Raw genomic sequence first — 17119 nt, 5'->3', positions numbered from 1 at the left:
TATTATTAGTTGTTTATTTTTGTTTTTTTTTTTTTTTTTGCCTAATATAAAAAAAAAAAATAAAAAAATAATAATATAGGCAGGTTTAGCGGACTAGCAATATGGATACGCTAAGACAATCGAATTTCGGATCTGGATGCATGCAGTCAAGGATTTATAAGTCCTTGATGCAGTCGAGATAAGGGGGTATCTAGATTCTCTCTCTACCTTGCCTATATATACATACATGTATAATATGTTTCAGAGGTTAATTATAATGATGTCATATTATTATCCACCCTAGACTATCTTATAGCAAAACTGAATGCAACAGTAGGGCCTTCTTCAGTCCGAAATAACACTAACACAACGTGTTTCGTCTACATGTTTGTTTACATCTATTGTGTGCAGGTACGAAATGTCCTCGGCCCGTTTGATGTATACGGCGGGTTATTTCGACCCAACATGCTATGTGCACTTAATCAACCCCAGTGTTTAAACGATGGTTATAACCGCAAGATACTTTATCAGATAGACTTGTGTAGCCATAAACATAACACTGACGTATGAAAAGGGGGTATTATATGCAATCACATGCACGGTCGAAACGTCAGACATACCAGCTTTTCGAGGTGGCAATCGAAAGAAAAGTTTGACAATCGACTAAGGGTATGTTATTGTTTTGAGACAACTCGTACCTCACACTATTCTGTAGACATAGTGCCTATTACATCAAATCTAATAAAATAAAACACAGATTCCCATTATCATTACGTATTGATAAAAAGGATCAGAGAAAATCCCACTAGGGGCCACGTCCACGTGATCCTTGATAAAGACCAGTCAAATTGCTGCCCCATGTCATATTATCCACCCCTAGACTATCTTATAGCAAAACTGAATGCAACAGAATCAACACAAATAATTTGATCCTTTGATACATCAGAGTATATGAGAAGAATAAGTCACACTCGGGGAAGTACAACGCAGGAGCTTTTGTGTTTGTGCACTGACTGATTTTCCTTTGATATCGACCGGCGCAGCCTTTAATGTAGCTTGCGGGTGCGAGGGTTACCGTCTAGTCCGCTAAACCTGCCTGTATTATTAAGTTTTTTGGTGTTTCTTTTGCCTAATATATATATGAAAACAAAAAAGCCTAATAATATAGGCAGGTTTAGTGGACTAGTTACCGTCATGCTTTCAGAAGCGGGCCGCCATTTAATGAACTGTCATATTTTTTAATGAAAATTTAAGACATATCTTTTAAATCTTCCGTCTTTAAAGCAAGTAATAAACGTTATGAAATTTAATAAACTTTACATTGGGGTTTCGTTTGACTCGATAAGACAAGTATTTGTTGAGAAAAATGGTTTTTATTCCCGGTTCATAAGCGTCTCGCGTGGTGTAAAGAGATAGTCACGAATCCTTCTCACTTATAAATCCTTGATCAGAGGAATTGTACACTGGTTGACTGTGTTGCGTCACTCTCTCTGTAATCTAAGCTTTGAAGGATTAAGTCTGAAGGCCTGTGATTATTCAGTTGTTGTTTTTTTCTCCTGAACTGCTTCCAGTTTTACTATGAGATAGTCCAAGGCAGGGTGGATATAACATCTGAGTGATAGTAACCTCTTGAGTACAACGTATTCAATCAAGTTGAGCAATTACTTTGATTACATATTATTTTGCAAAATGTTGAATGGAAAACCAAATGCAAACTTACAAAGTAGAAGAATCTAGTTACTCTGTAATAAGGAAAGGCAGATTAACATTCTCGTGCCTTCAGAAGCTCTTGTTATAATTTATCTGAATAAAGCACTACTGGTATGGTTTGGGACCTTTTTGGCCCCAAATCCTCAAAATTTTCAAAACTAATGAAAATTCAAAATTTTGTGATTAATTTGCTGTATTTTAGATATTTAGTACATCCCCTGATACAACGTTAATGATTATTTTCTAATTATGCAGCTGTAGTTGCCATTATAAGCATAAATTATAAAATTGTGTAAATTTGACAATTTTGGCCATTTTTGCGAAGTTTTTGTCTATAAAATTATCAAGTGATTACCATTGCACCTGAAGCTGCAAAATTAGAAAACTATATTTTTACAATTAAATTAGAGATGTACTAGATATGTTAAATGCAACAATTTAAATAATAAATAACTGTATGAAAATTTGACAGATTTGAGGGCCAAACATTATTGTCCTAGGGCATGTCTTTCCCCAAATATGACAATGATGGTCCAGACGCTATATTTGACATTTAAACAAGAGGCTCTACATACTAAAATCACAGCACAAGTTTCTATCACATGTATTTGCCATATGGTATGTTTATCTAACATACTTTTAAAAGACCACATAGGGTACAAGGATTTTTTCTCTGTTTTTTTTTTCATTCTTTACTTCTTTTTAAATATCTGATAAACAAAGTCTGCAAATCAGCAAAAACGCTTACTGATCTCTTGTGATTCGATTCTTTTGATGTTCATCAAAGGACCAAATTACTCATGTGTTCTGTTGCCTTCAGTTCACCTCGAAACTGAAGACACCAGAAGATATTGGTAACTTGATCCTTTGATATACATTAAAGGAATTGTATAACGATATAAATAGGCAATATTTCTTCACAGAAAAAAATATTGCCTGCCGACTTTGTGGTTGACTGTTGCTTTGAAGTTGGTGTCACTTCTGTAACCTTCTACGGAAGTCTTTGTTGGCTTGTGATTTGTCACTTTTTTTCCTGAACTGCTTCCTTTGTTGGCTTGTGATTTGTCACTTTTTTTCCTGAACTGCTTCCAGTTTTACTATGAGATAGTCCAAGGTTGGATCACCCTCGGTACTCCAGGAGTTACTATTACTATCATTAAATCTATCCTGAACTACCTGATAAGAAAACTGGAAATTGGAGGCAACAGAATAAAACAGGTAATTTAGTCCTTTGATGTACATCAAAAGAATCATATAACAGTACACTGTGGTTCACTGTTTGGCTTTTAATTTGGGCATTGCTCACTCAACCTTCAAAGGAAATCTCTGCAGTCCTGTGATTGGTCAACTTTTCTTCTGAACTGCCTTCGATGTTAGTATGAGATAGTCCAGGGGTGGATATAACATTTAGTGATAGTAACTGCTGGAGTGTCGAGGATGCCTTCATTTTTGCCATGACATATTCAAAGGATAGATACTAGATATAACGTCAGTGATAGTAACCCCTGGAGTATTGATAACATTCTTTGTGAGAAATATAGTGATAACAAAATCCAATTGTCCAAATCAAAGATGGCAGCCTGTTGGTCATCTTGTATTTGGATAGAACTTACCTGTCTCCATCTGATCTAATGCACCTCTTGTCGGCCTAGATTTTTGACCTGCATTGAATGAGGCAGCTGTAGTATTTACTGCAAGTGGGTAATTCTGAACATTGTCGCTAGGCGCTTATCTTTACCGTTAAATGGCTGTTTGTTGCTTACATGAACTTTCCCTTTCCTGATAGCAGCACCAGTCCAGAATTCCAAATCCACTACTTTTCAGTCCATTAAAACTGGTTAATATTTTGTTCAATTTAGCAAAAACTAAACAGAGAATATGACGCTAAGAGATTTCATACATATAATATGGAAATACCATGTTACTTTTTCTTAATTTCCACAATTGGTGTGAAGTAAGACAGCAGGATTCAAAATAATAAAATATTCTTTTAAATTTTTCCATGGCCCTTTAAAATTCCATTTTTGGTCATGTTTGAACTTGTTTATTTCATATCTGGCTGTTCATAAAGAAGTTGACTGATGTCTTGATTAATGCCCTTTTAACAGCTATACAGTCATATGAGTTCTAGGTGTGTAACATCAATTCAAGAAGCAGTGCCTACTCCACATAAAACAATACTGTTCTGTCTTGCATAAGATATGGCAACCTTTATCTAGACCAGGCATCTCCATAATTTTGGATAAATGGCTAAATATAATACCCCACTTTCGAGACAATGGCAACAAAATAACGTGTTTTTTTTTATGATCCAAACAGGTTTTGTGTAAGATGGTAGTCTCGCATATATTGGAAACTTTCCACTTATCCGTTACCGTATTCGCCGTAATTAACCCGCCTCCCCTTTTATGGAGAAGGAGATAAGTTGTATAAATGCCCCCATCCCATGGATTTCCTTGTAACGATGCTTAACAACATGTGATGCCTCTATAATCAGCATTGTACATCTTGTGAGTCTATTACATGTGAATCTTAAAATAATATTTTACATTTTGCCACTGCGACATGTTACCGGGCGGGCGCTATCTATTTACATAATTGCAATGCATCTCAATAGGTCAACAAGCCATATATGCGTCAAATGTCAAAAGCCACTATACTGTAGCTTAACTTGTCATCGAGTACAGAAAGTGTTACCATGACTTTTTTTTTCTTCCACAACTTATACTTTGGTTCACTAATAAGTGCCTCGTCCCTTTTGGTATGGGAGAAAAATTAAAGCTGAATAGACGACATTCTCAATACTCCAGGGGTTCCCATCACTTACAATCTCTACACCCCTGGACTATCTCTTAGTAAAATTGGAGGCTACTCAGTGGAAAAACAGCTGAACCAGCTGTGCTGTTGCCTCCAATTTAACTATGAGATACTCAAGGGGTGTGGAGATAGATCATAAGTCATCAGAACCCCTGGAGTATCGAGGATGAATAGACCATTGATAAGTGATTCCTCTTCAGGAAGTTCATAAATGACTCCTTATTCCTTATTAAAATGCAAAAAATGCTCACATCAGGATAAAATCAAACAAAAATAATAAACATTGTGATTCATATTAATCATACAGGACAAGACATTATACAGCTTAGATTTTATTTAAGCATTTATTACAAGTACACTTAAAATACATGTAATTGGTTTTTCACCTGCAAAATAACAACAAATATACCAACAAGTCATACTTAACACACCACTCAGTCCTTGAAACACCTCAAATGTTCACCGTATAGAGTACAACCCATTTCACATCTACAGGGCAGTGAAACAAATGTTTTAAACTCAATTTAAAAGACTGATCATACATGACCACAAATATAAGCAGAAGCTTTAATTAAATCAAGAAAAAATACAGAAACTAAGTTTTTTCAATAGAAAGTTTAGCAATGGAATTATTATGATAATGATTTTATGATTTTTGACTAAATTGAATTGATAAATCAAAATGAAAACCAACCATTCAAGGACTAAGTATCAAATAACTACCACATATTTGCTATAATAGCTAATATTTCCCCATTTTGTGTTACCATATCTGTAACATTAACTCTGAAAATGCCCCAATATCAGTGCCTAATATTCATTATGTAAATATATAATTATTGAAGAAAATGAAATATTTCAATCTTACAGTTCATATCATAATTGAGATCATATTATAATTCAGAAGTTTCTTTTAATTTGCAGCCTTCAATTATCAAAATAATGACTTATCTAATGGAAACTAATTATATGTCTATGGATTGGATTGTTTTGTATAAGATGAACCTCTGAGAGACATTGCTAGTTATACATTTGTATTTTCAAGTCTAAATTGATCAATACACTGTTATAAAACAAGAAAACATAACCATATTTTTGCTATTGAATTCATATCAATTTTCAAATGAAACAAAACCAATTTCAAAGCAATTACTAAAGATACATTGCTCTTGAATTCATAAGCGATAGGTTTTGGGAAAACTGTTAAGTTTACATACAGAAAGAATGTTAAGCATAAGAGCGTGTTTTTTTTTTGCCTGTATAAAAGTGGTATACTAAAAGAACATAAGTCAAATTCCTCAAGGCAAAATGATACTGAATGAACAGAAAGATATACAGTTATTTCAACATGAAAAGAACCAATGAAATGAAGCAATAAATTATTTGGAATCTGGAGAACAAATGAGAAATTTCTTAACTACCTGTAGTAGTTGATTATGAGTCCACTCTATGAGAGGTGGCTATTCAGACAGACACATGCACACACCGAGTGTCTATACAGACACCCGCTACATATCTACACCGAGTGTCCATACAGAACACCCACTACATATCCACAGGCAGGCATTAAATGTGACTTGTATAATTATGATAGTGATCAAACGTGATAAATTAATTTTCCTATTTCTAGCGGCCATTCTCCCAAACCAGACTACCAAGCCCAGTGTTATTTTCATTTTTTGTGTAGGGGAATGGAAATCTGGTGTGCAAGAAGACATCACATTCACACACATTCAAAGTCTTGCTCTCTATGACTTTTGGGACAGAAGTCACCATTCATGAACAACAAACACACACATACCTGAATATAACATCCACACATTTTGATGATATACATATTTACAGGGATAATTTGTTGTATTTCCTGACTATCGCAAATAGCATTCCTTGATACAAATTTACAGAAAAACCTGATCTGTGTTGATGAAACACTACTCAAGGATCCCTGAAACAAATCATTTGCCAAACTTAACTGACATCAGTATTTGTTTTAGATACAATGTATTGCAATGTGACTGTAAATCCAGTTTTAAACCAAACCATTGTTTGAATGTTTGAACTTTGTCAAGTAATATCAACTTTGGTTCATAACTGATAGAACAATTTTCATTTTCTCTAGCCATTATGGGAAAAAAATATTTTAAAAAATCTTTCTACAAATTGCCATATTCATCCTTGCATTTCTTAATGATTTTCCACCAAAGTTATTAGAAACTGCACAAGTTATTAAAAGTTACATTTAATCAATATTTGAGGCTTATTATTTTTCTGCTACCTAAAGTGCTTGGGTCATTTCAATGATATCAACTACAACTGATAAGATATGAAATACACACATCCATGGGCATATCATTCTAACATACTTCTATATATAGGATGGAGAAACCAAAGCTTAACTCCAAACTATCTAACAAACCTCAATACAAATTATGTTTTGAATGTTTTAGCAAACTGCATGTATCACATAAAATGCTCTACAGCACCTGGAAACATGTTTATACACTTGATCAATGTCCGCATATTGAATGAACAAAAGAAATTTAGAACAAGATCTTTATCCACAGATACAAACTGGGTTTATGATATATGTCTATTTCAAAATAGATGTAAGGTTAATTAATATGTCTGAAATAGGTATAGCATTTTGAGAACAGAGCAGATTTTCCTTTTCAATTTCTATCTGACCCCAAGACCCCATAATCAACCATGGGTAGATAGGTTTCTATTACTGTTCAATAATCAAATTCATAAAAGTTTTGGGGTGAGATAGAAGTTTTACTGAAATAGCTTTGATAATTCTAAATAGATTATTAATGTGTTTATTGCAGTATTGGTTATTTCACATTTCCTTTAGTATAACCATTTCCGAAATCTTAAGGGTTGCAATTTTACAACGCCTTCAAGAAAGATTATATAGCCAATGTCTATTCAATGATAATTTTACTGTTTCACAATTAACACAACAGTTGTCAGAGAAATTTTACTTCCTGACAAGATGATAATATCATCATACCTTCAGATTTTTAATTCAAAATATTACACATACTGTATTTCCTTTTTTTGGAACAGCTGGGTAAATCCTGTATTGAATTAAATTTCCCTTTTGCTTATATACCTGTACACCATAGAGTACATTACACGAAAATATAATACAGTACATACATGTAACTGTGTACTGGTATTCAGATAATGTAGAACTACAATATAACTACAAATAACAGTGTTTCTTGATTTCAAAAGGGGTACTGCCTTAAACATTGACAATAGGTTTGTCCACTGCTGGAAATACTTCATTTCTCCATACAAATATCAGTACACTTATACAGACTTGTAGTGTCCGCTTGCCACTAAAGAAAAAAGTTTGAAAACCTTAGTTACACCTTCTAAATAAGAAAGAGAAAATCTGCTAACATTCTATGTTATATATTTTATACAGAGATCAGTCAATCTAGGAAGCAATAAACAAACACCAGGAAATGAAGTGATCAACATTTCAAAGTAAACACCCTTTACCCTTATAGTGACCATGTGTATAAATTAGCATGATCAGAATCCATTAATTTGCAATTAAAATGTTGCAAACCCTTGTTAATTTAAGAGTATCCAATTGTGTTCCACTTTCGTCAAGTACTGCTTTTTGTATTCAATGAAACAATCATATAAAATCTTATATTGTGTCTCATAGATGGTTACTTCAAATTGAAATAAAAAATTATTTTAGGAATATCATCTTACATGAAATAACACTATAATTTACAATCATTTTGAAGATTTTAAAGCACAATCCATTTTGGTGAAAAAAAGAAAAGAAAAAAAACTGAACAATTTTTGTCGTTGTTTAAAGCATGTACATTGGAGTGTAATGGTACGGTGATGTTAACATACAGGCAGTGACCAAGTCAAACATTCCCCCGCTCTCCTGTTTCCCCCACACATTTATACATTTTAGATTAACATCTCTATTGTAAATCTCATCCATTTCCTGAATCATATTGATCTTCTGCATAACAGTTATCCTCATCCTCATCGTCTTCATCGTCCATATCATCAGCATAGTCATCGTCGTCATAGAAGTCCACACAATCCATTCCGGTATCTGGTGGTTTTGGTTTAAAAGTTACACAGTATTCCTGTAATGTGGTAGGTACTTTTACTCCATCTTTGTTCGCCTCATCTTTTGTCCCCTCTACTTGTTTCCTGACAAACAAATACATTTGTTTTTCGAATTAGAAGAATCTTCATGCTTTAAAGGCCCACTACTTTTCCGAATCAGCTTTTGATTTTTAAAATGGGAATGTAAAACAAGATCGATAATTTTGTAGAGTGGCAAAAGTGATTAACTTGCAGTTAATACTACACATATAATCACCTTCTGAACAATTTGATTTAAATAAATAAAATGTTGATTTTCATAATGCAGGTCGTCTTATGTTCCTGTCGTTGTTTAGAATACTGCGCCGTAGTTGACTATCACTGCGCCAGATGGCAAAACAGCTGCAGGGAAAATACTTCCCACTGTTATCTTATATATATTACGTAGGAAATCTTAAATATTTTTGGTGTTTTAACCTCATCTTAGGCCATCGGTATATATTTTTTGATGTTCTTAATGTTTTTAAGAAACCTTTATGTTTTGCTCCGGAAAGGTAGTGGGCCTTTAAAATAAAACTTTGAAAAAATACATTTGAAGATTGTTTTAAAGTCTTCATGATGGAGTACTACAATTATTATTAAAGCAAGTTGAAACTTAAATTACGTTTGGTTAGAAAACATTTTTTGTAAAATTTCAAAATTTACTTCACTTCACTTGCTTACAGATAACCAGAATTGAAGTTTGCAGGAAAAGTAACTGTAGTTTGATGAATGCATAGCTATAAATCATACATTTGAATTTATGCAATGAGTCTGTAAGGTGTTTTCAGAACAATTCAATTTTCACAAGCACAATATTTTACAATGTAGACATTCTCTGTTAAAACTTTTGTTTTAATGTAAATTTCATTGTGTTTTTTCCCCACATACATTGTATTGATTCTGCTACCATAGTAACTCCATGATTAAACTATGATGAAAAAAGTCGACAAAGAGTAAAACAAGAGCTGTTCGAGAACAGCAAAGCTCGCCTATTCAGAAGAAGTTGATGTTCAAGTATTTACTATTTAAACATGAATAATATGACAAATTAACAGACTCAAAAACCCCCTAAAGGGCCCCAAATTGGTTGTATTATCACGTTCAGCATCCATACACTATGATGACTTATGCTTTAACAATTGACATAATAGAAACTTGCTCAAAAACTTTAACATCGAAATATGACAAATTAACAGACTCAAAAACACCCTAAAGGGCCCCAAATTGGTTGTATTATCACGTTCAGCATCCATACACATTAGGAAAATAAAATCATAAACATTTATGATAACTTAAGCTTAAACAATTGACAAAATAGAAACTTGCTCAAAAACTTTAACGTGTAATGGGACGCCAACGCTGACGCCGACACCGGGGTGACAGCATTAGCTCCCCCTATTCTTCGGGTCAGATGACCTAAAAATATGAGCACAGTTGAAAATTCTACAAATATCTGACTAACTGGTTCTCTAACTTAGAAGTGGACCATCTTTTACCTGATTATATTTTCATACTCTTTGTCTTTGCCTTTAGAATCCTTCCACTTCCTGTACATAACAGAGGCGTCGACATTGGCCGGAGAAAATGTGTTGGGCTCATTTAACAATGATATTATACTAAGCAAGACAGTTCTGAAATTACAAAAGAATGCGATTTATTCGAAATGTGATGAAATATCTAGATATCTAAGATGCGTTTTGCAAAGTCAAAAGATGGAGAGATCATTTAAGCTTCATGGGTTAATGTGAAAAATGATATATCAATGGAAACCAAGTTTATCAGTAGTAGTTTTAACATGCGAGATGAATTTTAAAATTCCAATAACAATAATGATAATAAGGTGAATGAATTTGTTTTCCATATTAAATTATCACTAATCATATTGTTATTCTAATCATTCCTTCATTTCCACTCTGTCACTTTGCCACTCAAGCTCCATCAGTACTGACAGTGTGGAAATCAAGGGAAGTAACTCTGATGGATCAGAATACTTACTGTTTGTACACTATAAACAACTAGGGGTGACTATTCTATACAATTCTTACTATTGCAAATAATTTCAATTGTACCCGTATTTGGATGTATTCTGAATTCAACTAAAATTAAATTGATGAAATTGGCCAACTGAACATGTTCTCTAACCAGTGCACTGTGGGTTTAGAATTACTTCCCTTTACCTGCTAGCATCATCAGCTGCAATACATTTAGACTCACATTAGTCCAAAATATATTTATACTCCTATATCTGAAGGATATATTTAAAGCTTGAAACTAATAATTAGACGCAAAAACACTTACTTCCTAAATCGGGATAAGACTGCAAGGACATAAAAACATGCTGAAGTACCACCATGTCCAAGATTGAAACTTTAGGGGACTCTACACATGTACACATACCTGACATTTTGCGTGGGATTCCACCGTTCTGAAGGTAACTCTCCACTCTGAGGGTCATCTACTGGAGGGTGTAATATTGATATGCAAACATCTCCATTCTACAAAAAGAATATTTTTAATAAAGTCAAATTGACAATGTCACAAAACAGTTACTAAAAATATACATTTTTTAGTACATATGCCACATCACTATTATCGAAATCTGCAGTTATTTTAAATTTAAAAGAATTCAAATTTTATATATATCGTAATGATAAAACAGGCTATGGCATCCAGTAACCCATGAGAGTATGTTTTTGACCTCCAAAAAATCAGATTTGATTCTTTAGATTATTTAAGCACATATCTTTTTGTCATAGGCTTTGACCCTTCAGATTTCTAAGAAATGAAGATTTGAACTCTGAATCTGTTCAAAGTCAAAGATCAACTGGATGCAATGTAATTATGAATACGGTCCATTACTAATTAATTATAAATAGCAGTATTAATGTTGAATACCGGGACTTAAAATATAGATTTTACCTCGTATACATTTGGATGCCACATTTTTGACATAAATTTAACACTCGGAGGGTTGTATGGATAATCTGTTGGAAACTTCATGTGTGCCTGAAAATAAAATTTATTACATATAATAAATACATTTTATTTGTATATTTAAACATATTCTCTGTACCATGTAACTACTTCTAAATTGCTAAAATAAAGGTCAGCTAGCTATAGCTATAGGACTCGTATGCTAAATCAAAATAAGAATTCATCAATCTGATGTCATTGCCCTGCGATGTGATATCATTTTCAAACTTAACATACAGTGATAAGATACATTGATACACTGAATATACCATGCACCAATAAAAACTGCCATTGTAGAACTTAAAGCTAAAATGCTCACATACTTTTGACAACTTTGTCAGAAGTTTCATGTTTTTCTTCTACAACAGGCGATAGTTTCCATATTTGGGAGCACTGTCAATGTGTCACTGTGTGTATAATCACCAGGCTTTCACTAATTATTTCCCGACAAGACATGGTTTGAAAAAGGTTTACAAGGTAGTTTAATAACTTGAATTTGGTTTACCATTACCCTACTTGCTTTAATTAGTGCCCCTCATGATCACCTCTGAAGGAGTTCAAGTTACCGTGTATACAGTAAATGGACCCATAATATGAATTAAACCATGCCTTATTAGGGATCAATCTAGCTCTGATTTATTACCGTTTATGAGTAAATTTCCCCTCAAGGAATGAATTCCCCCTCAGGCCAAAAATTCCACTGAAGATTTAAAAATTCCCCATTTGAAGCTAAAAAATGACCTTTTTGTAACACAATTTCCCCTGTGACTTACTTTTCATTAATTTTTTATACTTTTTTTTGCAAATTTCTTCATATTTATCATATAGCTACTGCATATTTTATGATAAACTCATGAAACAGCCGAACACTATCTTTTCATGTCATTTATTTAATGAACAAAGATCATCACTCAGAACCAAAATACATATCTAATATTCCCCACTCGCATTTTAACACAAAAACTTTACTGAATGGCTGTGACAATTGTGATGAAGAAAAAAATACATATTTATTGCAATGCATATCAGAATATATATATCTGAAACTAAAAGATTTTTTTTTAGATTTTTCTACTATGATAGGTTGGGGAGATACACTAATAATAATATTCATTCATAATGTAATGTTAAATGTTTTAATATTTTGTTGATAATTGTACTATACCGGATTTGTTTGAAGATGGCTAATATAGGCTTTGCCTGTTGCCAAATCCATTTACATATCATTTGCAATAAAATTTGTTGAAATGAAATAAACTCAATTTTTTTCATTATTGAGCTTAAAGGCCCACTACCTTTCTGAAACGGCTTTTAAATTTTAAAACGGGAATGTAAAACGAGATCGATAATTTTGTAGAGTCACAAAATTTATTAACTAACCGTTAATACTACACTTATCATCATCTTCTGAACAATTTATCTAAAATAAATAAAATGTCAATTTTCATAACGCGGGTCGTCTTATGTTTCCCGCCGTCGTCCTAAATACCGCCCGGTAGTTGACAATCACTTCGCCAGACAGCAAAATAGCGAATTGAATCTCTTCAGTTATCATAAAGTACGCTGTAAATCTTACATATGTTTGGTGTTGTTAACACATCTTAGGCTTTAAATATGTATTTTCTTATGTTATTGTTATTGATATTTTTAAGAGACCTTTAAATTTTGATCCAGAAAGGCAGTGGGCCTTTAAAATTTTGCTTTACTAAAATCTAAAAATAAAATAAGTTGTTTTACAGTACTTTTTCGTCAAAATGAATATAATTTTGGACGAAAATAAGAAGATTCAAATTCCCCTATATTTCGCCAAACTTTTCCCCTATTTTGAAAAAAGGGTAGTTTCCCCCAAAACCTAGATTGATCCATGCTTACATCTGTGTGATGCTTGCAACATCAGCAATGTATCCTGTAAAACATGAACTTGCGAGTCTTTCACATGTGAATCATGTTATAAATCAATGCGTTTCAAAGGAAAGATACCTAAGCTTGATTACTAGTTGTGAAAAATTTATGGGTCACAAGTACAAAAAGAGTATGCGTATGACCAACTGTTAAAGGTTTTTCGTTCACAACTTACATCTTGGTTCCTTATAGCAAATATGTATTCTCCTTAAAATTTGTTGAAAGTTTTTATGCGCACTGCGTGTTAATTATGAGAGTATGGTATGTTTAATGTCCCATTGACCATCATTTAAGGACAGTCTCCCATGTGCACATTGTGTCACGGTGTGTATTTGTGAGGCAGCAGTGTTGTGTCCCCTTGTAATAGGGGAACTCTTGCCATTTTAAAGAGTTATTTCACTAGTATTATATATGAAGACTGTCGAAAAAAATATCTTAAAAAACATTCAACAAAGGTTCTGGATCAATTAGAATATATTATCCCTGGGTATAATGAATAACTATTCTTGTTTTCTGTTGCAATAAAAAAGTTTAGTTTGGATGGTAGATTTTTGAATGATTCGCATATAAAGTTGGGTCGAATAAAGATTGTTTGAATGAACTATTTTCATAAGTGAAATTGATTATCAAGCATTTTGCTTTTAAAAGATGGCCAATAATATTTACATATTCTTCACTATTAAATTCTAATAATTTTGCACTCTCATAACTAAAAATCATGACAGCCATCTTAGATTTGGCAGCCACTTTGGATTTTTACAGTAAACATATCATTTTTTTCTTAAATATATAGTACTTTTTCCAATTCATGCTCTAGTGTGTAAAAAAGAGCTATAAAACTCATACTTTTACAAGTACTAAAACAGGTAATAGGGTAACCGGTTCACGGTTCGGTTTGAGCTTGTATCCGATCAGCATTTTAGCTATCCATTCACCACATATACATTACATACAAAGTAACTCCTCAAAATAATGAAATTCCTGTACTAACAGTACTTTTTCGTCAAAATGAATATAATTTTGGACGAAAATAAGAAGATTCAAATTCCCCTATATTTCGCCAAACTTTTCCCCTATTTTGAAAAAAGGGTAGTTTCCCCAAAACCTAGATTGATCCATGCTTACATCTGTGTGATGCTTGCAACATCAGCAAGGTATCCTGTAAAACATGAACTTGCGAGTCTTTCACATGTGAATCATAATGTTATAAATCAATGCGTTTCAAAGGAAAGATACCTAAGCTTGATTACTAGTTGTGACAAATTTATGGGTCACGAGTACAAAAAGAGTATACGTATGACCGACTGTTAAAGGTTTTTCGTCCACAACTTACATCTTGGTTCCTTATAGCAAATATGTATTCTCCTTAAAATTTGTTGAAAGTTTTTATACGCACTGGGTGTTAATTATGAGAGTATGGTATGTTTAATGTCCCATTGACCATCATTTAAGGACAGTCTCCCATGTGCGCATTGTGTAACGGGTGTGTATTTGTGAGGCAGCAGTGTTGTGTCCCCTTGTAATAGGGGAACTCTTGCCATTTTAAAGAGTTATTTCACTAGTATTATATATGAAGACTGTCGAAAAAAAATACTTAAAAAACATTCAACAAAGGTTCTGGATCAATTAGAATATATTATCCCTGGGTATAATGAATAACTATTCTTGTTTTCTGTTGCAATAAAAAAGTTTAGTTTGGATGGTAGATTTTTGAATGATTCGCATATAAAGTTGGGTCAAATAAAGATTGTTTGAATTAACTATTTTCATAAGTGAAATTGATTATCAAGCATTTTGCTTTTAAAAGATGGCCAATAATATTTACATATTCTTCACTATTAAATTCTAATAATTTTGCACTCTCATAACTAAAAATCATGACAGCCATCTTAGATTTGGCAGCCACTTTGGATTTTTACAGTAAACATATCATTTTTTCTTAAATGTATATAGTACTTTTTCCAATTTATGCTCTAGTGTGTAAAAAAGAGCTATAAAACTCATACTTTTACAAGTACTAAAACAGGTAATAGGGTAACCGGTTCACGGTTCGGTTTGAGCTTGTATCCGATCAGCATTTTAGCTATCCATTCACCACATATACATTACATACAAAGTAACTCCTCAAAATAATGAAATTCCTGTACTAACGACCATCTTCACCTATAGTATAAAGTATACATGCTTTCACAAGTGCAATTTTGTAATGAAAAATAAAGCGTTATGACAAGATCGATATAGCTAGAATGTTATCGGAAACTGGGTCGTCACTGGAATGCTTAGGTTTCACTTGACTTCTATGCTAACATTCCAGTGATTGTGATGTGCAGAAGTGCTGTGAGTGCAAAAGATGTACCATGTGCAGGAAGTAGGCCTACTCTGACATAGGCCTACTCTGACATTGTAAGTGTTTGCACCGATTTTCATTCACCATAATGATTTCATTAAAAACAAACAAAATAAATCTAATTGAAACAATCATTCTTTGTGTCAAATAATTGTTTTTCGAAAGATGTGAGCGATTGTTATGAAATCAAGACGAGGTAACATTATTTGAACAGGTACGGTTATCCGGTTACAGTTTGGTTAATACGATCCAGTTAACCGGTTGGCATTTTTACTAATCTTTCCAGCTCTAACTTTTACTGATATTTAAAATTTACCTTAATTATTAGTATGTTATGGTAACCATATTGGATTTGGCGGCCATCTTGGAATCGGTAGCCATCTTGAAAAATATTTGCTTGGCCCCATATAAAAAATGGTTAGGATGCTCTATATATGTTTCTTGCAAAATTTCATTCTTTTACTACAAAACCCATAATTCTTCCGATATATGCACCATTCTGTCAGACTATACCCAGTGTTTCCGTTTAGTCACATAGTTCTGCTTTCGATTTACATTAGACCTACTGTGACGTCATAAAAGTAGACTAAATTGGTATCGATTAAACTCGATTTCTGTGGACAGACTTGATATTTTGCCAAATGTATTGATTTTTTTAGTTTAAAAGTTGCGCTAGGCAGGTTAGAGGCAAATTCTACGAGGCATATTTCTGATAATAACGCAAAATTCTTTGTCTGCTCCAGGAAGTTATTGAATGGAAACTTGACCGAACAGGTTTCGTGACGCAATAGACTAAAACTGTTGGGAATTCCTTAATTTCCTTAGATATCTTCTTGATTAGAGAACTGACTCAATCAATAACCAGATAAGCTTCCACACCTTGAAATAACCTCCTTCATACAAGGTTCCTGGAGGTCCAAAGATTGCCACTTCCCATTCGAACAAATTCTCGTCCTCGATCAGATTCACACGAAATCCTTCCACTGGTTCTTCTTTAATTTTCTTGAGTTCCAGTTGTAAGGCTTTCACAGCCCCACCTAAGGGACTCTGGGCCATTCCTTTTCTTCAAATTTTGCCCAGCAGAGTACAGGCTCTATCAAATACGACAAAAGAAGGGTGGTTTCCGTGGTGTTGCTCTTTGTTTTTGTTTCACTCTACTGCAATATGGCGATCAGTGAAAATGACGTCACGAATTTACCAGGTATGGAAACGAGGTTATTTGACACTGGGAAGGAGGTTTTGTTATCGTAAAACTTC

At 33.3% G+C, this 17119-nt stretch overlaps 1 protein-coding gene across 1 annotated transcript; it reads right to left on the bottom strand.

The window, feature by feature from the left end:
- Positions 1 to 4822: 4822 nt before the first annotated feature.
- LOC138333534 (ubiquitin-conjugating enzyme E2 R2-like) lies at positions 4823 to 17055 on the bottom strand. Its single transcript, XM_069281981.1, has 5 exons — positions 16742 to 17055; positions 11560 to 11646; positions 11038 to 11135; positions 10137 to 10271; positions 4823 to 8703 (listed from the first exon to the last, which is right to left on the bottom strand). Exons 1-5 carry the CDS (start codon positions 16916 to 16918, stop codon positions 8478 to 8480), a joined length of 723 nt encoding a protein of 240 aa, XP_069138082.1. The 5' UTR covers positions 16919 to 17055; the 3' UTR covers positions 4823 to 8477.
- Positions 17056 to 17119: the final 64 nt, after the last annotated feature.

The sequence above is a fragment of the Argopecten irradians genome, chromosome 10 (assembly GCF_041381155.1).
Source record: "Argopecten irradians isolate NY chromosome 10, Ai_NY, whole genome shotgun sequence".
Lineage (NCBI taxonomy): Eukaryota > Metazoa > Mollusca > Bivalvia > Pectinida > Pectinidae > Argopecten > Argopecten irradians.
The sequence above is the reverse complement of the archived record's forward strand: the minus strand, read 5'-3'. Positions and strand labels throughout refer to the sequence as shown.

Coding starts and splice junctions, on each gene's coding strand:
- LOC138333534 (XM_069281981.1), bottom strand. CDS start 16,918: ATGGCCCAGAGTCCCTTAGGTGGGGCTGTGAAAGCCTTACAACTGGAA. Junction 11,136..11,559: donor GGCATCCAAATGTATACGAG/GTAAAATCTATA, acceptor TTCTTTTTGTAG/AATGGAGATGTTTGCATATC. Junction 8,704..10,136: donor GAGTATGAAAATATAATCAG/GTAAAAGATGGT, acceptor TTTGTTTGTCAG/GAAACAAGTAGAGGGGACAA.